At 41.4% G+C, this 25042-nt stretch overlaps 1 protein-coding gene and 1 long non-coding RNA gene across 3 annotated transcripts in view; both read right to left on the reverse strand.

Moving 5' to 3' along the window:
* Window positions 1-17104, reverse strand: part of PPARG (peroxisome proliferator activated receptor gamma) — a 65233-nt gene extending 48129 nt beyond the window's left edge. The window contains 1 exon segment of the mRNA NM_181024.2: window positions 16843-17104. Within this exon segment, the coding sequence (NP_851367.1) occupies window positions 16843-16924 (82 nt within the window). The 5' untranslated portion in view covers window positions 16925-17104.
* The window catches only part of PPARG-TSEN2, a 214416-nt gene that overhangs the window by 140143 nt on the left and 49231 nt on the right, over window positions 1-25042 (reverse strand). For both annotated transcript variants that reach the window (NR_003096.1, NR_003097.1), the window contains 1 exon segment: window positions 16843-16924. This is a non-coding gene — a long non-coding RNA (PPARG-TSEN2).

The raw sequence follows: 25042 nt of genomic DNA on the forward strand, positions 1-25042 counted from the left end.
GGGGAAAATCCCACACTGATCCGCACGCTACTTGCTCCATGAAACCTTCCATGAATTCTCCAACTTAAAAAAATATCCTCCCTTCTCCGTGTTCCCACAGCACTGAGTACACCTCTTTCATTCCGGTATAATTATTTAAACAAATATCTCCGCTGTTAGATTTCCAGTTTTTGGAGCAAAGGACAGTGTCTTATTATTCCGTTTTCCCTTTAGACCTTGTTTACTAAATGCTTGCCAACTCAATGATCATATTTTATAGGGAAGGCCAGAACAAGTATTCATTTCTCTGTGGAAAATGGAAAAAATAAAGATACTTTCTCAGCGGTTTAGTTTTGCTAAGACTGAAGCTCCCCAGGAAAAAATGTAGCCTTCAGTATCATAAATAAAATACAGTTTAAGCTGTACCCCCTCCTCTCAACAATGCATACTCAGTTTTTCTCTTTTGATAATTGCAGCAGAAAGATTAGGGTCCTATAAACTTTTTTTTTTCCTACACAGAAAGGACAAAGTAAGAAAGAAAACTGTTAGCTTCTTCATCTCTATGAAAACAAAGTGTCTGACACGTACTTCCTTCCCTCTCCCTGTCCTCTCATCCTGGGACACCTTGACCTAAACAACAGTACTCCACCGGCCACAGTTACTGGGAGGCACAGTGGTTCCCTAGATGTTTTATTTTATTTTGACTTAAGAGATGGGTCCAGGGAGCCTGCTTCTAATTTTGTCTCTAGAAAACATAAGCTACTGTTTCTGCAAGCTGTAAGGCGAGTAGGTATTTTTCGTTACCTAGTGCAATTACCCACGGAAGAACACATGCGCAAACCACGTGCATGAACGGCAGCCCTTCTCAGGGGTAAGGAACAGTGTCTGCACTTTCCAGCCGGGTGACAGGAGTGCACTGCGTTCGGCACATCCCTTAATTTCACAACCGTAGGTGTGTTTCAAGCAGACGGCAGTCCTGGGGCAGATGTTGTGGGGTAGGACAGACCATCAACCCTGGCTGTTTATCTCAGACCATCAACCCTGGCTTTAAACTCTGCGATAGTTCATGAGCAGATTTTTTCACAGTGTGTCAAAGTACAGTGTATTTCACGCAAAGACACATGTGATGCAAAGTAAAGCAACTTCTCTTACCAGAGAGGCATCACTGTTTGGGAGTACAGAAGTGGGTCAGAAAAGATTTTAAATGACAAGTCGAGCACTAGAACTACACAGTCTGTCAGGTTTTACGCTGTCTCCTATGAAAAGTAAAGAAAAACTTCTAGAATATCCAGGGAAATGCTGCATCTCCCTAATAATTGTTGTTCAGTTGCTAAGTCATATCTGACTCTTTGCAAAGCCATGGACCATGCACGCCACACCCCCTGTCCCTCACTATCTCCTGGAGTTTGCCCAAGTTCATGTCCATTGAATTGGCGGTGCTATCCAACTATCTCTCTTGCCTTAATAATTACATTAGCTGAAGCCTGGCATGCTACAGTCCATGGGGTTGCAATGAGTCGGACACAACTGAGTGACTGAACTGAGTATTAATAGAACCCTAAATTTTTGCTGAGTGTTTTGCCAAATATCATCTTATTTAATGCTCACAACGTCCTGTGAAGTAGATATACTTGTAAATCTCTTTAAAGAAGAGGAAACCAAGGCACAGATATGGAAATAACTTGCCCAAGACCACCCAGTTACTAACAAGCAGAGCTGGATTATGCATGAACACAGATGGTCTAACACTCCACAGCCTGTACCAGTTATTAAGGAGCAGAGCTGGGTTATCAACCCAGACGGTCTAAAACTCCAGAGCCTAGCCTGCACATGTGACTTCCTAACTTAGTACTGGTTAGGAAAACAAATCTCTTCTTGGATCTTCTAGTTCTATATCGAATAACAATTAATTTCAATGAACCCTCATTGAACACCTATGATGTGCCAGGTTCAAAGGGGTGTCCTGTAAAGGGTGAATAAGTCTCCAATAGAGGTTTCACTGGAACAACTGGTTAAGCTGAGCAACAAGAGTGGGTGAAGGAGAGAGCCTTTCCTAGATGGTCTAAAACTTAGGAGCCTTGTTGGAAGTGACCTCAGAGAGACATTTGGTCACTGGTGTGTGTATTTTTTTTTTTTTTTTTCCCAATCTCATTTTTTTCAGTTCAGGGTCATGGTACTCTTTTTTTTTTTTTTTTAAACTTTACAAATTGTATTAGTTTTGCCAAATATCAAAGTGAATCCGCCACAGGTATACATGTGTTCCCCATCCTGAACCTTCCTCCCTCCTCCCTCCCCATACCATCCCTCTGGGTCGTCCCAGTGCACTAGCCCCAAGCATCCAGTATCGTGCATCGAACCTGGACTGGCAACTCGTTTCATACATGATATTATACATGTTTCAATGCCATTCTCCCAAATCTTCCCACCCTCTCCCTCTGCAACAGAGTCCATGTAATTCACCCAGCCACCCTCCTTATTGATCTATTCAAATCACTTTGCAGTGACCTGTGAATTTCCTAAATCCTCTCCTGTTACAATAGCTGATATCCAGAGACAAGAATCATCTTGAAAACATTAGAGCAGAAAGGGCCTTTTGGAGATCATCTAAGCTCCTCATCTGACAGATGAAGAAAAGCAGGCCAAGTGATTTGCTCACGAGTCTAGAGCTAGAGGCTGAGCCCGTGAGAATCCAGGTTTTCCGTGTTCTTCTCTAGCATCCTCCGCACTGCATTAGGAAGTTGTTACTGTGTGTAAACACGTTGAAAAGGGGACTTTTTAATCTACACCAATATCTACAGATCTGAACATTTTAGTCTTGACTCCTACACAGGAATGACATCAAACTCATGAAGGAAAAAAGTCTCATGCAAGAAGCCATGTGCTGGATGACAAATTAGAATAAAAAAAAAACTGGGAGTAGAATTTGTTTCTAAGAAAAACAATAAACTCTGAATTCATCAAAAGGTTTAGGGAAAAATCTGATAATGTGAGCATCATACCAGTCTAAGTTTTCATATCATAAATGTATGCATTTTATATGTTTGTTTGTTGAAGGGGCTGCTGTTCTGGACATTAACATCTGCAGATGGAGAGCCAGTAGTAAGTCAGAGGCCCTGGGTTTGAATACTGCCCTCCTGCTTGTCATTTTGTGATTTCTTTATACCTAATTATCCCTAGTTTGTAAACAATCATACTGCCAATCTCACGGAGTTGCTATTGAAGATTCAGTTAAATAATACATGTAAAGCCTCCAGCATGGGGCCACTGAGTTCTCTATAAATACAATTATGGGTGGCAGAGGTAATTTTTGTCACCAGAGTACTAGAATCATGTAAAAGGTGGGCTAAAAGCTCCCCAACGCTACCACTAGGGGACAGGAAGAGGAAGAAACAGCAGCGAAGTCCTATTGTTCAAACAGGACTACGCCTAAAACAGATGTCCCGTTTTAAAGGCCTCTGCAAAAGGAGAGTCCACAGCCTCTCCTGGTTACTCATTCCAATGCTTAATTGCTCTTCTGCAGCCAGGAAAGTCTACATCTTATCTGGCATATCCCCAACTGTGTTACACATATGTTAATGATGTTCCTTTCAGAATAATTAAAAACAAAAAAAATCTGGTGGGCAAATAAACTTAGGAAATGCTACATGAAGCCAGTTTAAATGGGTTTGCCGCAGGACTTCTTAGAATTATATGCTAATAATTCATGAGAATATACAAAAGCAGGTGGGGGGGGGCATGGCCTACAATGTTCACAGAGTTTACTGTTTGATGGAACAGGGTTTGTGAAACGGTCTAAGCTATGTTGTTGGAGTTTATAATTTTGGAATTTCATTTTCTAAATGGATTGTTATCACCCTCTGTATATTTGTACTTTACCACATGTACTTGAAAAACATTAAGTTACTCCTCAGGTTTTTTGTGACTTTAGAGTGACTAAGGGCAAGGATTTATGCTGGTTGAAACAACAGCAAACACAAGCGAGAACTTAAACCACACAGAAAGGAATCACAGTAAAGACGAATGCTCCTTTTACAGAGACTCTCCTAAAAGATTCCAGATGGGAAAAAAAAGTCCCATATAAAGGGCCAGGAATCAGAATGCCACTGGCCTGTTCAAGAGCAACACTGGAAGCTAGAAAATCAAAAAAGCAGTGTTTTCAAATTTCAAAGAAAAAAAAAAAAAGATTTCCAATTTAGAATTTTATACTCAGCCAAACCGTCACTCAAGTGTAAGAGGAGAAAAAAGACATTTTCAGAAATACAAGGCCTCAAAAAGACTCACCTCTTTCCTGGAGTTCCACACCAGAACAAAAAGGAAACCAAAGATCCAGGAAGCAAGGGATGGAAACCAGTGGAGAGGTGGAAGGAAGGCCCAGGACGCCAGAGCCCGAACAGAACCTGTTCCTAGACACAGAGAAAGGAACAGGGGGACAGAGGAGGACAGAGGGATCCCCTGAGCAACCCAATGCCTGACACATCCAAATGCCCACTTTGAGGGAGAGTTTGAGGATGAATTAGTGACAGGTGTGTAGAAAAAGAACAACGTGTGAGCAAAGATAATAATAATAATAAACTCCAGAAAAACAAACAGCTATTCAGGGTCAGAGGCAGAACTGCAGCATACTTTCTGGCTCAACCGTAAGCAACACTTTCAAAGGTGAGCACAGATATCTGATTTCACCTAAAATTATGAATCAACACACTGTGAAGTTGGGAGGAAGGAGAAGTGTGTGTTTTGGGAAAGGGACCGTGGTGGCAAAGGGCTAAATAAATTCTTATCTATCACAGTAAGTCAGTGGGTAATGATGGATACAATTTTAAAATAGCAGTATAAGCATGTTTTCTTAAGACACAGTAGTAAAAGCCAGGAGAAATGTTTTTAAAAGTTAAAAATCATTGCCTCTGAGGAGTAGGGACTGGGTATGGACAAAAGATTGCGATTCTTCATTAAAAGCTTTGTACGATCTGACTTCCAAAACTGTGTGCAAATTTTACTTTGATAAAGGTAAAAATTAAGCAACATTTTCCCATGATTTCACCTAAGGAGGAGGAAATACATTCCCTGCCTGTTTCTCAGTCCTCTTAAAAGGATTTATCATATACTAACCTGGAAAAGTAGAGAAAAATTTAATGTGGTTTCAAGTAAAATAAAGGAAAATCAGAAACTATTTTTAATACTTGACCAACAGATGACAGTCCACAGATGACTGTGACTCAAGCATTTAAAAGATAGATTCCATCATTTCTTTTCCTTCACTGGTATCAAGGAAGAAAGAGTCTGGGTCCCACTAGCAGAAGCATAGCTTCCTGTTGTGGTTTGTTGCTGTTCAGTCACTAAGTTGTGTCTGACTCTCGTGACCCCATGGACTGTTGCCCACCAGGTTCTTCTGCCCATGGGATTCCCCAGGCAAAAGCACTGCAGTGGGTTGGCATTTCCTCCTCCAGGGATCTTCCTGATCCAAGGGTTGAACTCATGTCTCCTGCACTGACAGGCGGGTTCTTTACCACTGAGCCACCAGGGAAGACCCACAGTTTAACAGTAGCTAATAATTTTTAGGCACTCATTCCATGACAGGCACTGAACCATTACATATGTAATTTATAATTTGTTAATATATGTATAACTTATAAATGTAATATAACTTACTATTTTTAATACAACTTACTAATGTTTAAAAGGATTAAAAAATGGATTCCTCAGAGTGTCATTTGTTTCTTTAAGAAAAGATAGTTTCATTGTGTTGTCAACTTAGACAATACTACAAACCAAATTCAATGCTTCTGTGGTTGACGTCTTGGTGATACTCCCATTGATAGCCTTGGCTTTCAAGAGGTTGAAAGCATTCTAATATGCATCTTTACATGCACATGTCTTTATAATAAGCTAGGAGGTCTCACAGCAAATTTCCAAATTCAGACCAACAAAGGGCTTTAGAAAATGTTCATTTATACTTTTACAAACTTCATTTTCTCTTGCATGGGCCACGTCTGGTTTAGATAGCTTGTTTAATCCAGTCCTGAGATATCAGGTGACAAGAAAGATGACAGAAGCATGCCCTCATCTGGACTGGTCATTTCTCTTGCCACCTTAGCTGGAGATTCAAGCCCTCTTTCTCATCATGGCCAAACTAGTTCAAGGTTGGTTCTTCTGATAAAAGCAGAAGAGAAAACAGGTCATCTGTTGGTCAAGCATTAGAAAAACATGTTTCCAAAGGGAGACTCACTAAAATCTAGTCAGGACTGAATCTGTTGAACTATAGTTTCTCTGGCTGAGTTGAAAATCTGGTCTTGCCGAGCACACACCAGCAGCCAGAGAAGAATGGTGCTTAGGCCAGAAACAGGGAACTGGAATGCTCTCCGCTGCTCAGCTCCCTCTGTGCAGCTTGATTTGGGTTTTGCAGTGGTGGGGGGAATGCAAATGGGAGAGAGGAGGCTGAGTGGGAAGGGAAAAAAAAATGAAAAGAATGCTCTAGAACTACTTAGAAAGGAGGCAGCCACCAAAGACCCCCAAAGGACTGCTTCTCCTGACTCTGTCCACCTGTCAACCATCGCAAAGGACCTCCTGCAACCAGGGAGAGAGAGAGTGGGTAGGTGTTTTTAAAGAACACTTTACTACCGAAGCATCTCTAAAGGCCTGAGATTATCCTAGAGGGGAAAGCTGGCCTTACTCAGAGCTGTTTAGTCTGGCAAAGTGAGTGATACACTACGCTTCTGTTTACCCTTTTGTTTTCAATTTGCTGTGCCAAACACTCTTAATGAGAAGACAATGGTCTTAAGCTAAACAAACTCTTGAGGACAAAAGTGTCGAAACAGATGTAGCCAGATCACCAGTGGCTATGGAGTGAAACACAGGTTTTCATTAGCTATACTATATATACATACATAGAGATTTTATATATATATATCTAATCTTAAAACATATTGCCACATTATATTAAAATATTCGATGTAAGCATTTTCATTTTAACTCTTCCTCCTGAGCCATTATAGCATGATGAAAAAATGTTCTACAATTCAACACTCATTCATGAGTTTAAAAAACTTCTTCACTAGGAAGGGCAGGAAACTTCATTAATCTGATAAAGAATAGCTATTTTAAAAAAAGACAAAACCCCTAAAGTAGCCATCATACTTGATAGTGAAATACTTAAGCTTTCCTTCTAAGATCAGGAATGAGATAAGGATACTAGTTTATCATTATTTCTATTAAACACTGGAGATCCTATCCAATCCAACAACAACAACAACAAAGACACCGAATTAGACGAGTACAAATAAAACTAACATTACTCACAGATGACGTGATTGTATAAACACACACACACACACACACACACACAAACCATTACAGTTAACAGGAGAATTTAGCAAAGTTGCTGACTATAAGGTAGATATTCAAAAGCCAGCTGTATTTCTATATAAAGCCAACAACAAACAGAAAATGACATTTTAAAATGATTTTTTACAATAGCATCAAAACCATCAAGTACCTATGGAAAAAATCTATCAGAGTAAGAGTAAGATCTCTACATTGGAAACTGAAAAATACTACTGAAAAAAGATCTAAATCTTTGAATGAAGGGGTACAGCATGTTCATGCACTGGAAGGCTCAGTGTTATAAAACTGTCAATTCTCCCCACATTTATCTATAGATTCGCAACAATTCCAATCAAAATCTTAACTTTTTTTTTTTTTGGTGTGGAAAATGACACGCTGAGCCTAAAAAATTACATGAAGATTTAAGGGGCTAAGACTAGATGAGGCAATCTTGAAGAGAAGAAAATGCTGGCGGACTTACACCACCAGATACCAGAACCAATGGTAGTGCTACAGTCCCTAAGACCAGATACTGGTTGGTGCAAAGGCAGAAAACAGACCAGTGTGATAGAAGAGCAAGCCTAGAATCCATTCCACATGTAAACGGTCACCTAGTTTATGAAAAATGCCAGTGAAGCGTAGTGGGGAAAGACAGTCTTTTCAATAGAGTAGGTCACACATTGGACATCCACATAGAGAAGAAAAAGGTTCAACCCCTACCTTACATCATACACAAAAAATCAATTTCATGTGAACTGTAGGTCTTAATCTACACGTTCTTAAAGCAGTGTGAACAGGGCAGGTAAAAACTCAAAGGGTGCACATTTCATCCTGGGAGTGAGTATTAGAAGATACGTTTTTGCTCTAGATATCTTTGGCCTATTTTGTTATATAGAGACCCTGTGTTCTTTAATAATGCAGGAAATCTTTCTCTAAAACCTAATGCCTACATCAAGAGTCCTCTGTTTGGAAGGTTAATGTGCTTCAATTAGTTGAGTTGTCTTTTGAGACATTCTTTTTAAGTGAAATATATCAGTAGGTTAAATTCAAGCTACCAATTTTATGCTAATAATTTAATGTCTTCTTTCTATCAATGACCTATTTTATAACCTTGCTCCTTATACAAGTCATCGTATATTTCACTATGGTGTTTCTCTTCCCAAAACTTTTCCTTGGTTTACTTTTCTTTGGCAATTTTTCTTTCTCAGCATCTTCATCTCAGTTCATGCTCAATCAGTAATACAAAGCCAGTTCAGTTCAGTCGCTCAGTCGTGTCCGACTCTTTGCAACCCCATGAACCGCAGCACGCCAGGCCTGCCTGTCCATCACCAACTCCTGGAGTCCACCCAAACGCATGTCCATTGAGTTGGTGATGCCATCCAACCGTCTCATCCTCTGTCGTCCCCTTCTCCTCCTGCCCTCAATCTTTCCCAGCATCAGGGTCTTTTCAAATGAGTCAGCTCTTCGAAATCAAGATACCCAATGGCCTAAAACTATGTGCAAGGTATTCTTCAGGTCTCACAAGAAATACAATATAATGTAGTTCTTGACCTTGAGATGTTACCAAGGTGAAAGACGTTTGATAAAAGAAGACAGTAGACAGACAGTAAGTGCTTTAGAAACAGAGGAGAAAGAGACCCACACGTTCTGAAATAATCAGGGCTCTCTTCACTGTAGAGATGTGTTTGAATTGTAAAGGCCAGTGGAATGACTAGGATTGGATTGTTCCTGATAAAGATAATCCAAGGAAAACATACTCATCTCCAACATCTAGCATGGCCCTTCTAATACCTGAATTTATTTAAGCAATAATAACAAAACGAATATAACATCAAGGAGGATTAGATTTCATACAGAACCAACACTTGCAAATTGGGCTGGTTTCTCCTGGGTCAATTGTTTTACCTTGTAATTGGCTAGAGGTGTGGCTGTATCAGTAGTAAAGAGATTCCTTGTAAATGGTAGAGATTTCTACGGAAACTTGGCCAGAATTAGGTCAAAGTTACACACACATTTGGATCTTATTAGCAACATAGTTTGGAGAAGTCAATGGCAACCCACTCCAGTACTCTTGCCTGGAAAATCCCATGGACAGAGGAGCCTGGTGGTCTGCAGTCCATGGGGTCGCTAAGAGTCAGACACGACTGAGCGACTTCACTTTCACTTTTCACTTTCATGCATTGGAGAAGGAAATGGCAACCCACTCCAGTGTTCTTGCCTGGAGAATCCCAGGGATGGGGGAGCCTGGTGGGCTGCCGTCTATGGGGTCGCACAGAGTTAGACACGACTGAAGCAACTTAGCAGTAGCAGCAGCAGCAACATAGTTTAATCAACTAAGCAAAGTTGCCCAGTCTGCATAATAGGTTTTTTTAAAACTAAAAGGCCGAGTTTTAGGTAAAGGGTAAGACAACAGTAAGGTAATATCCAATTATATTACATTAAAAATATTTAATTGCTAATGCAAAGCAAAAGAGTAAGAAGAATGAATATCTAAGTTTTCTCTGAAAGAAGTAAGGGGGCCATTGTGTTCACATGACTGGAACGTGTGAAGGATATCAGAACTTCTGTTACCAGGTTCTGCCATTGGCTCTCTGCCAAAACTAGAAATTGAACCTTGGTTTTTCTTCTAGAACTATGATTAGTAATGGGTATCTATCAGATAATACCTAGATATTCTGAAAAAATGTTAAGAAAAAGATTGGAGGAGACTTAAGAAGTCAGTCTGATTTAAGTAACTGAAAATAGAAAACTTTTGGTAGTATGGATAATGTAAACCTGTATTATCCCAGAGTGGTAACTTCTGTTTTAAAGGTGACAAGACAGAATTAACATCTGCTGGACCCTGATGACACAGCAGGCAGTGCTCTAAGGGCTTCATATGTGGGATACCAGTTACTAAACCAAGTAAGGTACTTTTCTGCTAGCAAACAGGGCTCCTGGAAGTATCAGGAGATAGACAGACTTGCCAAAGAAGCCAGGCACTTGGATAATTTAAAAACCTGTCACATTCAAATTAATATTCAAATGATAGTCAAACCAATGGAGGGCCATGGTGCACATACCTCTTAGGAACAGGTCATCCATGGTATCTTTGTACTTGGTTTTTAGCACATATATCACATGGTTTGCTTTTAATAGCATTAATTTTAGAATGTTATTCAGTGCACACTAAACTTTCATTTTTACACACTTAACAGATTTCAGTGTCTGACCTCAGAAAAGTACCGTGGAAGAGCAGCGTGTTCTTAATAAGTCAACAAGAACTTATTAGACACCTATTACGTGTTAGATACTGGTGGAATAAAAGGAAAAATAAACTTGGATCTTATCCTCAGTGACTATGTAACTTGGCTTAGGGAATCTTTAAAACAGAAAATAATATCAGGCAGTCTCAAATTAAGGGTTAAACACTGTGATACAGACCAAAAATACTAGAGGGTTTTATTCTTTCACTGAACAAGTGTCTGAGCCCTGCTATTCACCGAGCACATTCCAGGTAGCTGGGATGTGTCAGTGGATGAACAAACTAGACAAAGATCACTGACTTCATGGGGTTAATGTGCTAGTGGTGTAAAGCAGACAATAAACAATAAATACGGGGAGTAAGTTAATTATACGGGAGGCTAGAGGATGAAGAATGCTTTAGACACGAGAAAATGTAGAGCAGGGAAAGGGGAAGACCCGTGGGGAGGACAGATAATCAACAGAGGGTCAAAGCAATCCTCACATGAAGGTAAAAGCTGAGCAGAGATTAGGAGGAGCTAAGAGTTAGCCAAGGTGTCAAAGGAAGAGAATTCCAGGAAGATGCAAGAGCTGGAGTGAAAGCACTAAGGCAGGAGCAGTGTGGAATGTGGGAGAATAGCAAAGAGGCGAATGTGGCTGCAGAGGAGGGTGAAGGGCAGACAGGGTAAGAGGGGTGTTGACATGGTGAGGTAGGGGTACGGGGCTTACGTTTAAGAGAAGGGAGAGTCATGCACAGTGTTGAGCACAAGGACAGACCTGACTTGCACTTTAACATGATCCCTGTGGGTTGAGACTAGGTGGCTGGGGGCTAAGGCAGACTCGGGTAAACCTCTCAGGAGACTGAGATGGTCCTCAGGGGCAGTGGAGGGGAGAGAAGAAACACAGTCCTTTTATGGGAAAGGGAGAGCAATTAATGGTAACGTATCCAGAGAGTGTTTCATAGAGGAGACGTCACCTGAACCTGACCTTGAAGGACAGAGAGGACTGGCAAAGGTGGAAGAATCAGGAGAGCTATTCCAGGACATGGTAGTCTTGGAGGCAAGGGTGAGTGTGGCTTGCTCTTGGGACAATGGCATTGGTCCAGTTACAGCAAGGCAGGCCAGTCTCTCGGATTGGGGGGAAATAAGATACATAAGGTAGAAACAGATTACAAAGAGCTCTCAAAGCCAGTGTTCCTGGTGTCTCGTATTTATTATATTGTAGATGCTCAACATGTATTAGAAGATGGGTAATAAAGACAGGCTTTTAGGACCACTTATCTGGCAGATTGGATTGGCTGGCTGACAGTTTCTCATTTAGAAGGTCAGCTATAAGGCCGTACAGAAATCCTGGCATGAGGTAATGAGGGATAATTCTCCTGTAGGTAATTGACAGTTGCTGTTTTGAATCTACTTTATAATGTAAACCATTCGCCACTTGTGGGAACCTCAATCTTGTGTTGGCAATCCCTTTCTCAACTAAAAATTGCATGGGCCTAAAAACCTGTGTGCTCAGGCAGCCACGTGGTCTTGATTCCCATAAGAGCTGAATAGCAGTTGCTATCAAATACATGTACAATGCCCGCGTCTCTAAATTAGTTACAGGTACAAAACTGTCTATAAAAAAAAAGTAATAAGTTATCTGGTAAAGGTTTATAGAAACTTAGTCCTATTCAAATGAATCTGATTCATTTTCTATCACATATTTTCACAAATAACTCAATACTAGTAGGTGGACCGGAGAAGGCAATCGCACCCCACTCTAGTACTCTTGTCTGGAAAATCCCATGGATGGAGGAGCCTGGTGGGCTGCAGTCCATGGGGTCGCTAAGAGTCAGACACGACTGAGCGACTTCACTTTCACTTTTCACTTTCATGCACTGGAGAAGGAAATGGCAACCCACTCCAGTGTTCTTGCCTGGAGAATCCTAGGGACGGGGGAGCCTGCTGGGCTGCCATCTATGGGGTTGCACAGAGTCGGACACGACTGAAGCGACTTAGCAGCAGCAGCAGCAGTAGGTGGACACAAGGTGTTTTCTGGACAGCTTTCTAAGGCCTAATATAAGGGTGTTCAAAGGAAGCTAAGGCAACAGAAACTTTGTGTCTGTTCTGTTGATCTAATATAACTAAGAAATTTGCTTTGGTCAGATTTCCTCTGACACAAAGAATACATACCTTACAAAGAGCTATGATGATTTCAGAATCTCCTCCAGCTTATCTTATTCAAGTTATAAGTGACAATGCTGATAAAGGTAATAATCCACGACAACCTCTATCAGAGGCATACAACTGTTTTTCATTTAACGACCCATGTTTTACACTGCATTTATATGGATTTATATTGCAGTTTATATGGATAGTTGCTGGCAGGCTTCCCTGGTGGCTCAATGGTAAAGAATCTATCTGCAACGCAGGAGGCACAGGAAACTCAGGTTCAATCCCTGGGTCGGGAAGATCCCCTGGAGGAGGAAATGGCAACCCACTCCAGTATTTTTGCCTGGAAAATCCTGTGAACAGAGGAGCCTGGTGGGCTACAGTCCATGAAGTCACAGAGCTGGACACAACTGAACGACTAAGCACGCGCATGAGCTTTGAAGACAAGTCGTGTTCCTTAGGCTTTGTTGGGGAAAATAAAAATTTTTAAAGTGCTATGTTTTCTTGTAAGCACTTAATATAAATGACATATATTTGGAGTGTTTCCTATAATTCATAATTGGGGGGAATGCACAAGGGAAATGACAGTTTTTGGAAACATAATAAGGAGATTCCTAGAGTCTAGAAATCTGCCAAATCTACTACATCCTAGCGATAAGAAAACAAATTTGAACAGTTAAATCAGAAATAGATGATAAAACTAGAGGCATACTATTAAGGAAAGGGCTTCGCTGGTGGCTCAGACAGTAAAGAATCTGCCTGCAATGCAGGAGACCTGGGTTCGATCCCTGGCTCAGGAAGATCCCCTAGAGAAGGGAATGGCAACCCACTTCAGTATTCTCGCCTGGAAAATCCCATGGACAGAGAAGCCTGGTGGGCTACAATCCATGGTGTCGCAATGAGTCGGACACGACTGACTGACTTTCACTCACTCATACTAAGGAAAACATTGTTATGGACAACAGTAAAATTCTAGAAAAACTCCCTGAACTGTTATTACTTGTGAGATCATGAAATCTGGAGCTGTCAATGACCTAAATCTTCATCATATAGAGAACACTATAATCTAAGACAATTTTTCAATGTCTCTGAGAAGAAAACATGCGATCATTGCTCTCATTTAGGCACAAAGAATGATTGAACTTGTGGAAATTCAATCTCTTTATAGACAAATGTTAATGAAATCGGGAGGTAACTGGCCCATTTAAAAAAAAAAATCAGACATGAGGATGCTTTTTCTAAGTCTGATCATTTCCTTATCAAAACCTTCAAGAGAGGTTATACAGAGGCCTCATCTCACTTAAAACTGCCACTCATTTTGATGCATAAGGAATCCTGCAGGTTTTCTTCCTCCATATTCCTTAAAACGCTTCAAATTTAGGATACTGTGTATCTTCTGTTCTATCCACAAGTGAGTAACACCACAAGCCCAGGACAATGAACTTCACAGAGGGCGTCTGGTGTGCTTTCGCAACAACTGTATCGTTCAGTCCTCACAATAGTCCTGTATTTTCTGTTAACATGTGTGCGGAGGGCAGAGGGGATGGATGACACGCTTAAATTCTCACAGAAAGCATACGGCCAGGACATGTTCAGGAGTTCCATTTCCTGACACCACACGGGTCGCTTAGAACTTGTGGAAGGGTAAAAGCCTTGGCTTGGCTCAGTTATCTAATGCTCCAAGTACACAGCTGCCTGGAGCCACACGGCCACAGTTTAAGTCTCCCTCAATAGAAACGGCAGCAATCCATCACTCACCCCTCTCTCAGGAGAGACTCTGGTTTCAAAGGATCATCTATTGCAGCATTTGTCGTGTCTCTAAGGCACACTTCCATTGCTCAATCAGTTCCAAAGGACAAGCGTGTCATCATCTTTCAGTGCTCTGGTGCAACAACTTAAAATTAGAGAATTCACCCAGGACTAAGTCTGGCGCTGAAAGCGGGAGGCATGTTCAGCTTCAGCTTATGGACGCTTCCCTTCAACCTTGCCAGTTTCTCTAGTGGAAACGGGGTTTCACAGCCAGCATGGGGTTACTTGGGGTTCCTTGAAAAGCTCACGATGAAAACAGAAAGGGGAATAAGATACATGGAATCACGGTGATAATGAATCCCAGGAAAACATGCAGAAGTCCCCTTTGGGCATAGAGGTTACAAAGAGTGGACTTTTAAAAAAGTCTCATGAAGGGGACCAGTGTGGCTGGATAACTGGACCATTCACACTCAGTGAGCCACTTTGCCTTCAACAGCAGCACCCAGATCTTTGCAACACCCTTATTTCCCTTTGCCTGTGATGAGGAAGAGAAGCCAGATAAATTCCTGTACCGAGGCCAGGTACCTAATCTCTACAGGGTTTCATCTCTGCTGGCCTCGATTAGCTAATGATGACCACGTTCCCAATTTATTTTCAGGTTTGTTTGTTTGTTTTGGCAACAGTGAAGTACTTAAGTGGCCCTCTACAAAATACAATAGAAGTGAACTATCACGGGTCTTTGGCCTTTAGAAACCTATTTTTGACAGAAAAAACATTTATGACTAAAGAGTAATCAGAGATCATTTAACATGAGAGTTAAATAATTGGTACAATATATAATTTCTTAACTGCTCGTAATTCTATTCTGTACCATCTCAATTAAGAAGAAAAGTACTGGGTCATTCTTTTGAAAGGGATTTGAGACACAAAAAAATTACACCCAGGGTAAATTCAAGGTATAAAAATAAAGAGGTTAGTGCAGAATGAAAACTAATGCAAAACCCATAACTATCCCTTACCATAAACATATTTGCTTCAGTTAACCTAAAATATTTGTTGCACTGCATTCTGGACATATTCTTTTCAAACAAACAAAACTGTCAAATTTTGACACAAGAATTATTTTACAGTATGGGTTGGACATTCTGCCCTGATGCAGGTTAAATTAATAACGGGAGAAACATACCAATACGTTTTATGGCTTGTAGAAAAACAGAATAACAGGATTTTATGTAATATAGTAAGATTAAACTCCTGTTTAAGAGACTCAGATGACAGAAATATACATTGAATCCAAATGTCACAATAAAATGAAATGTCACTTCAGGAAATTTTTTTCTTAACTTTTAAAAAGCTCAATGTTTAAAAAATTCTGTGATTAATATGCTCAAACTTCAGACTTTCAGAAAAATTAAAACATCAAAATGTACAGCCATCCATTTCAACACTTAATCAACTGAATTTTAACACTTTGGCATTTACATTGTAAAATGTGAATCAGACTAGGTAACACAATGAATTTTTACGTAGCATCTACAAGAAGAGAAAAAAAAAGAAATAAATATGATATAGCACAAAACAGAAGCAGCTGTGCTAATACGCTCCAGTAGAAGGAGCTATAGAAATAAAAAACTTACACTTCGCAAAGGCCAAGAAAGAAATGCTGAAAATGAGGTATCTAACTGAATCTCTCACGTCTGAGTAAAAGTGATAATCATTTACCTAGCATGCAATAGTAAAATGAGATGCTTAGAACAGGCCTTCTCCAAGGTCTCCACACTGTTCTACAAAGCACTGGGCACTCTGCTTCGCACCCTAGGAAATATAAAGAATAAGACTTGGCTCTGTACCCTGGATGCTTACAATTCTCTGAGAGAGATAAAATGCCCACACAAGTATCTAGATTTCAAAGTAGAGCAAAAACATGTTGAGAGTACTTTAAAATGAATAAACGCTGCTGTGAGAGATACATAACACACAAGGCTAAAAGGAGGAAAGACATTCCAAGACGACCTTAGGTATTTGGGGAAAACATACGTCAACACAGAAAATGTTAGGTAGCCCAAAAAGTTCCTTCAGGTTCTTCGTAAGATTGTGCAGAAAAACCCGAACAAGTCTTTTGGCCAACCCTATGAAAACAAGTAGAATTTCTTTGGATATAAATATACCTTGAATACTTAAATTCAGGACACAGGAGTCAAGCACAGAAATAAAATCTGGATTTAGTTGTTTGTTATTTTTAAAAAAAAGCTCTGAGTATGCTTTAAGTGAACGCAAGAGCAGCAAGTTAAGCATCAAAATACTGACCTACACACATCAGAGTAGCAGAACACACATCACTTGGAAGACAAGCCACAAGATCAAGTCCACCCTTCCGCGATGCCCGGGGGATACCGACAGCCCAATCTGGAGGTGACTTTACCTTGTGAGGTCCTTGCAGACACTGTGACAGCGAAGGGCTCACTCTCTGGGTCAATAAGAGCATCTCCCAGGGTTTCACCCATCACAGCACGGAACAGGGATTTGCCACGACTCCCACCGATATTTGGTCTATTTCTTGCAAAAGGCCAGTTCCGTTCAAAGAAAAAGATGCATGGCAGTAAAACTTGGGAACGCACCAATGAGTCAAGACGTCCGTTTCCAAATGTTTGGAGGAGGTGGGAATAAACTCACAGAGGACCAGGCCTGGATGGACTGGCTGGCATCCTCCTGTTAGAGACCAGCTGTGACAAGCTGTTGCGTCATAAGGCTGTTCACTGCTTTGGCAAGACCTGGTACATTACAAGGAAAACATTGCCACACCGTCTCGCCGGTGGCCCTCGTGTCTTGTGAGGGGCGGGGGCAGGACAGTACTTAGAACTCTGAGGGCAGACGTGGTTCAATATTCAGTTGATTCCAAAATGGAAAACTTTACATCTCTGGGTTATGAAATACTAGCTAAACTTACTTGGATAATTTTTTTTTCTGTCTGCCCACCCTTGGTTGAATCTCTAGTCATATCATCTGATATCTGAAGAAAATGTCTGAATTCAAGTATGTGTTTATAAAATTTGCGATCAGCTACTGAAATTCTCTGTCCTTAGGTATTTACTCTCTTACTTTGTGTAGTCTGTAAAAAAATGACACAGCGATCCAGATTCTCTAAAACTGAAGCATTAACAGACTTGGAGACAGGGCCTGAGACAGCTCAGATTCTATATATCAGGGTCTGCTGCTCAGAAACTTAATTATTAAGTTTATCCATCCATAGCATATACATCAGCTGATGTGTGAACATTCGTTAACATTGGAAGGATAGATTCCAGATCATCATGAGAAAAGTAGAATTCTCCCTGAGAGGAATAATGCATTACCAGAAAGGAAAAAAAAAAAAAAAAAAGACTGACACGGATAGGTTGGAGAGGAATTGTGGTCAGTTTTGTAATCAGGAAAAAGCTGGCTTCTTGCTCAAGGCCTTTGACCTTTTTGGCAAAGGGAAACGCTAGCTGTGCCAAATTTCAATGTGGGAGCAGGCCTCCTCCTATCACACAAGTGGCCTCATGGAATTGCAGTGACTTGTGGATTTAAAAAGATGCCCCCACATGGGGCAGTATATCAGGTGGTAATAAATCTCTGAATACGCTGATCCCAATATTCCCCGAGCAGAATACATATATATCTGGTCCATCGACATTGAGTAACTCATCATCCTACAAGAGATTAGCAAAAGTTCCATCATCAGTTGTGGAGCAATAGCTTGGTGGGAAGAAGACTTAACTGGGTCTCCACGGCACAGAATACAGTGGAGAGTTGGGCAATTCCATCGGGTATAAACTTCTAAAAACCAAAAACACCTTTATTAAGGTGACTGAGCTAAAAGAACTTTCTTGACAGTCGAAATAACTGAGGGAATTACAGCTGTGTAGAACTAGTTTTTTCTCTTTGTTGCTGTCGTTGTTCAGTCGCTAAGTCGTGTTTGACTCTTTGTGACCCCAGGGACTGCAGCACGCCAGGCTTCCCCATCCTTTACTATCTCCTGGAGCCTGCTCAAACTCATGTCCATTGAGTTGATGATGCCATCCAATCATCTCATCCTCTGTCACCCCCTTCTCCTCCTGTCCTCAATCGCTTCCAGCATCAGGGTCTTTTCTCAATAAACGAGTTTCTTCTTCTCAGTGGGAAACTTTGCACAATGACACAACATTTAAAGGTGTGATTAATCCAAGATTCTTGGTTGAAGTTATGATAGATAAAAATAAGTCAAGAACCCTTTGCTTTTTGTTGATAAAACTGAACAAAAATTTAAGCCCCATTTGGCCTACAGATAGGGCTTCCCAGGTGGTGTGAGGGGTAAAGAACTCACCTGCCAATGCAGGAGATGTAAGAGACGTGGGTTCAATCCCTGGTTTGGGAAGATCCACTGGAGGAGGGCATGGCAACCTACTGCAGTATTCTTGCCAGGAGAATCCCCTGGACAAAGGAGCTGGCAGGTTTCAGCCCACAGAATTGCAAAGAGTCAGACACAACTGAAGCAACTTAGCACCCACACAGTGCCTACACATACTCCATGTTCCAAAATGTGCCTGAGTCTGAAAGGCATATTTTGGCTTTATTCCTGTTGTGCGTGGGTGTGTTGGTCACTCAGTTGTGTCCAACTCTGCGACACCATGGACTGTAGCCCTCTGGGCTCTTTTTTGTTCATGGGACTCTTTAGGCAAGAATCCTAGAGTGGGTTGCCATTCCCTTCTCCAGATCTTCCCAACCCAGGTATCAAACCTGGGTCTCCTGCATTGCAGGCAGACTCTTGACCGTCTGAGCTGCCGGGGAAGCTCCTTATTCCTGTTAAGTGGCAGTATCTCACCCAGTTCCCTATCATCACCTCATTCTTGCCTTCTGATTGCACAGTCTCTGCAATTTTTAAAAATTGAACTTAGAACAAGTTTACTAAAGTGTGCTTAAGATTATGATGGATTATAAGAAGGACAAAGTTGGCAGAATGATACCATTTTCGAGTGAGAGAAGCCCTTTGTGGGTCTAAGGATCTATTAATAAGATGAGGAAATGGGGATCCCAAATGAGAAGTAAATTCTCCAGGTTAAACAGCTAGGGAGGGATGGAGCTGGAACTGGAATTTAATTCTCAGGCCAGTTTACCACCACTGGCCTTCACTGACTTCTACTCTTAGAAGTGACTGAATCACCGCTTTTAATAAATCAGGCACAACAGGGTTAGAGCACCGGGTGAGTTAAGGGGGAGACGCGTTAACTCTTTAAAGGAACATCAATAAGTAACTGTTCTTCACTTTTCCGTATCTATGGATATGCAGGGAATGTGGGGACTTTCTCAATACGCTTCTTCCTGTCATTCCCGCACTTCCTCAGTGACCATGTAGCTCATTCATGCCCCACAGTTCTACCTGAGGATCATCTGAGTTTTGTTTCTGAGGTCAACAGTATCACCTGGTTCTCTAGCCATCTCTTTTACTCTCTGGGCAATACACACATGCATTCTTTCCAAGAGTCCTCAAAGGGACTGAGTTCTGGATTCTTCACCTACTGTTACTTCTATTCTCTTTTTTCCTTCTCAAACACCATTCAACTTGGCCTACCTGCTGCGTCGCTAGATGCTGTAAGCCTCGAATACTTCTGAAGACAGGCTTCAGCCATTCAAACATAAAATTATTTTTAACAGCGAATTACTCCACAGCCCCTGAATCTAATACCATCAACTCTTACAGCACTGACCACAATCTGCCAACCCTTCTCCCCTAGACTATATTACAAGAAAGCAAAAAACTTGTCCTATTCACTGTCTTTCATTCATTTATTTATTCAATGAATGTTTACTGGCAATATATCACCACTATATTGGCAGGCATGGAGCTAGGTGCTGGCTTGGTGAACAAGATGGATGTGCTCTCACCTTGTAGAATTTAAAAATAATCAATAGACAAAAATGACGTGTGTTGTTTTTCTTTTTTTAATGATGGTTTTAATATTAGTGGCGGGTGCAACAAATGTTGCTTAAACTCTTGACAACATACCAAGCAATGCAGAAATCACCCCAAGTTACTAACAAAATACTTATAGAATACAGACTGTTTAATCGTATTTGTTATGTTAGTGATTTTTTCCTATCACACTGCAGCACTGGATCATGTAAGATACAACTTACAAATTAAAATGGACAAAAGCAAATGGAGCCAGAGTCCCTCCGCTGTTCACCTGAAGCTACCACAGCATTGTTCATTGGCTATACCCCAATACAAAATGGTTTTGGTGTTAGAAAAATAAATAAATAAAAATTAAAAAAATAAACGGACCCAATCTCATTTGTATCTAATTACACAGTTGACAGCTATCCACTCGTGTATCCCTCAGATGTTCATGAGATACTAACTGCCAGGTGTTATTCTAAGGGATAAGAGATAACAATATTCATAAGTCAAGGTTCCCATCATCGACGAGTTCACATTTAATTATATTTATCAAAATTATCCAAATATCCCTAAAAGGGTGATCTTTTAGCTTCCTTAACCTTGAAGGTCAATTAGCATGTGATGGTACCAGAAATAATGTATTTGCTTAAGTTAAGTCGTTAGCATCAGTGGACACAGTATATGATCACTGACAAATTTGTTAGTGTTTTGACATGCGTGTGAATTTACTTACTGTCAAGGTCTTGAGATTTCCCAGTGTCTTACTCTTTATACTAACAAAATATGAAGGATATTATAATAAGATGCATAAAAAAGCATGCCAGTAAATGGGGCCGTAATGTAGATCTTGGAGCTTTAGACCACGTCTAGGTGTTTTCTACACCAACTGGTTATCAGCACTTTGTTTCTGAAGGGTACTTTTATAAAGAATTCTATTGCCTTCCATCCTGTGGAGCATGTCCTTTGAAAGATTGTTATTATTTGGTCGTTTAGTCATGTCTGACTCTTTGCGACCCCATGGACTATAACCCGCCAGGCTCCTCTGTCCATGGGCTTCTCCGGGCAAGAATACTGGAGTGGGTTGCCATTCTCTTCACCAGGGGATCTTCCTGACCCAGGGATTGAACCCACATCTCTTGCGTCTCCTGCACTGGCAGGCAGGTTCTTTACTGAGCCACCTGGGAAGTCAGCTATGAAAGATAGCCCTTGGTTATTTTCCAGAGTGAGGAGAAGTGGGAGAAGGCCACCTTCCTAATGCACTCGCACAAAAGCTAACCCAGCTTCCAACACTGGGGGATGTCGGGCTCTGTGCCATGTAGAGGTGAGAAGACGAGGCGATCGTCTCCCTGTGGACGGTGAAGACGCAGGGGTGTGGATGTGACTGTGGGTGCAGGACACATCATCAGCAGGAGGAAGCATGGGGGAAACCAGGAATGGTGCTATCATAAGGAAGATGGAAAGCTTAATCCTATCCTAGTTATGACATCTGAAAGAAATGGAAGACTGGAATTTGAGAAGGCTACTCTTCAGTATTTAGTCTTCAGTATTATTTACATCTCTTGACCAAAAGAATCTGAATATTACTCAGTCAAAATACTCCCCAAATTTTAGTACATTTAGGAGAAGCAACTAGAGTAATGGGCTTCCTAGGTGGTTCAGCAGTAAAGAACCCATCTGCCAATGCAGGAGACGAGGGTTCGATCCCTAGATCAGGAAGATCCCCAGGAGAAGGAAATGGAAACCCACTTCAGTACTCTTGCCTGGGAAATCCCATGGACAGAGGAGCCTGGTGGGCTATAGTCCACGGGGTCGCAGAGGGTTGGACACGACTTAGCGACTGAACAACAGCAACAAGTAGAGTAATAATGTTAATGATTCCATAACAAAAAAGTAAGAGAATGTCTAAAAATGTATAATTAACAGTATTGTATCTGTATGAAGTTTTTCAAAAAGCACTAGATTGACAAAGATTTACATCAAATGTTCCCACAGAAGAGAGTATTTTTCCTGTCACATTACTCTTGGAAACTAAAACCTTTCTCTTTTTTCAATCCTAGTAACATTAGTTGATAACATCATGTAAGTTTCACATGTACAATGTTATAGCTCAGCTTCTGTAACATACTGCAGCATGTGTGTGTCTGTGTGTTAGTCAAAAGGTCGTGTCCGACTCTTTGCAACACCATGGACTGTAGCCTGCCAGGCTCCTCTGTCCATGGGATTCTCCAGGCAAGAATACTGGAGTCCGGGTAGCCATTCCCTTCTCAGGGGATCTTCCCAACCCAGGGATTGAACCTGGGTCTCCTGCATTGGCAGGCGGATTCTTTACTGTTCCAGGTTGGGTGGCTACAGGTTAAATTTGGATTTCATTCCCTAGATTGAATTTTAATTTGAAAGCTGCTTAAGCGCGTTCTTTTTCTTTTCTGTAAAGCAAGCTGCGTTAGTACAAGTTAGCACAGTGCGTAAAGAATTCTTTCTCCTGCTGGCTCTCTGTCTCTACCTGCGCTCAGTTGTGTCTGACCCTTTGTGACCCCGTGGACTGTAGCCCTCTAGGCTCCTCTGTCCATGGGTTTCCCAGGCAAGAATACTGGAGTGGGTTGCCATTTCCTTCTGCTATAGCCCCACTGAAAAAGTTGCTTTGTTTCATGCTACAAGAGCTATGACCACCTGCATTAGCTCCTAAAAGGTCAGGAGCTCCTTGAGGGAACAATACCTAATAATTGTGAGCATCCCTCGGGTCCTGCCTAGCTGTGTGCCTAGCTGGCATCAACACATGTTATTGATCGTTTGGTGATGAGAGCCATGAGGAGACAGCTGCCTAACACATCTGTCTCCCAGGGATCATTCACGGAGGAGAGGGACCTTGGGAAGTGACAACACCTTCAGCTTTCTTCTTCTGACAAGACTGACATCTCCCCGTGGTCCCCCAAGGAAGCCACACAGCTGCCAACAACCAGAAAGACTTCTGAAGCTCACTTCACCTGCCCAGAACTGCTGCCTTTTCCTGGTGCAACTAAAGTCAGCTCAGAACCCCACCTTCCAGTGTCGGGGGTGCATCGATTCAGTTTCTCCACAGTCTCTGGGAACACAGCATGGGAAAAACGATGTTTCAATGGGACACAGGCCTTTAAGCAGAACATACAACCCTGTATCCTAACAGGTAGATCCCACGGCCACCATCCCAGCAAGTCCAGGATTCCCATGGAAAGAGAGAAAGGAAGGCCACCACTGAACATATCTGGGTTCTTTCTTTTTTTCTTGAAAGAAAGGAGGGCAAGATCCATTCTTCTTTAAGCTAAAACTATAACTTGGTTCAGAATTTCAAAAAGTATTGGCCACAAAGGTCATTCGGATTTTCACATACATGAAAAACTCGAAATAATTTTTTTGGCCAACTCAACGACATGTTTTCTATGTCAGCATTGTTGTTGTTCAGTCGCTAAGTCAAGTCCGATTCTTTGTGACCCCATGGACTGCAGCACGCCAGGCTCCTCTGTTCTCCACTATCTCCCAGAATTTGCTCACGTTCAGGTCCATTGAGTCGGTCATGCTATTTAACCATCTCATCCTCTGCCACCCTCTTCTCCTTTTGCCTTCAAACTTTGCCATTAGCAGGGTCTCTTCCAGTTAGTTGGCTCTTTGTGGATCACAGCCTTGTCATAGTGAAGGGGCCTGTGTAACTCAGTGAAGCTAGGAGCCATGCCATGCAGGGCCACCCAGGACAGACACGTCACACTGAAGAGTTCTGACAAAACGTGGTCAACTGGAGAAGGACATGGCAACCCACTCCAGTGTTCTCACTTGGAGAACCCCACGGACAGAATATGTTTTCTATACAGGATTATTATTCTAAGCTAATAAACCATTTTGATGAATGAACATGAATCTGAGCAAAGTCCAGGAGACAGTGAAGGACAGGGAAGCCTGGTGCACTGCAGTCCATGGGGTCGCAAAGAGTCAGACACAACTTAGCGACGAAACAACAACAACAACCATTCTGAACGAAAAGAATTAACTTGATGAAAAGATGTTAGCTCATAGCCAATAGCTCCAGAAAATGTGTATTTGGTATTTTAAAAGGTTTTCTTGACCCTGAAGTGATGTGATCCATGGGGTCACAGATAGAAACTGGAGCCAGAAAGCATAGGTTTTCAGTTGTTATATGGCTTCAGACTTGTGTTAACTCTTTGGGTTCACGTTTCTCATCTCTGGAATGAGAAGAACTTTCTGCAAAACCCTTTAAGTCCTTTTGGCTTCCAATGTGGAGATACTTAACAGTACGCCTGCAATTTGTTTATTTAAAGGGTAATGGAAACTCTGTATATTGCATTCTTATTCATGTTCTAATCCTGAGTTACTACTTCCTTCTTATACCTGGTGGCTAATTAGGTACACCACCAAAGGCACTTTCATCTGGAAACTTCCTTCTTCCCGCGTCCCCCCATCCCCTTCAAAAGTTAACTTGCCTGTTATACCTGAAAAAAAACAAAAACAAAAACAAAACAAAACTCTAACCTGTCTAACCACTTTCTAGGGATCAACTAAACACTTTTCCAGTCATTATACCGTTGAACCAAAGACATACCACCTAAACTATGTTAACTTGTGTTTGCAGTGTAATATTTGAAATTCTCCAGCAATTTGGTTTCTAACCATAATAAAATACCTACAGGTGATATCATCAACTGACCCATATTTAAGTTGT

The sequence above is a fragment of the Bos taurus genome, chromosome 22, assembly GCF_002263795.3.
Source record: "Bos taurus isolate L1 Dominette 01449 registration number 42190680 breed Hereford chromosome 22, ARS-UCD2.0, whole genome shotgun sequence".
NCBI classification, from domain to species: Eukaryota; Metazoa; Chordata; class Mammalia; order Artiodactyla; family Bovidae; genus Bos; species Bos taurus.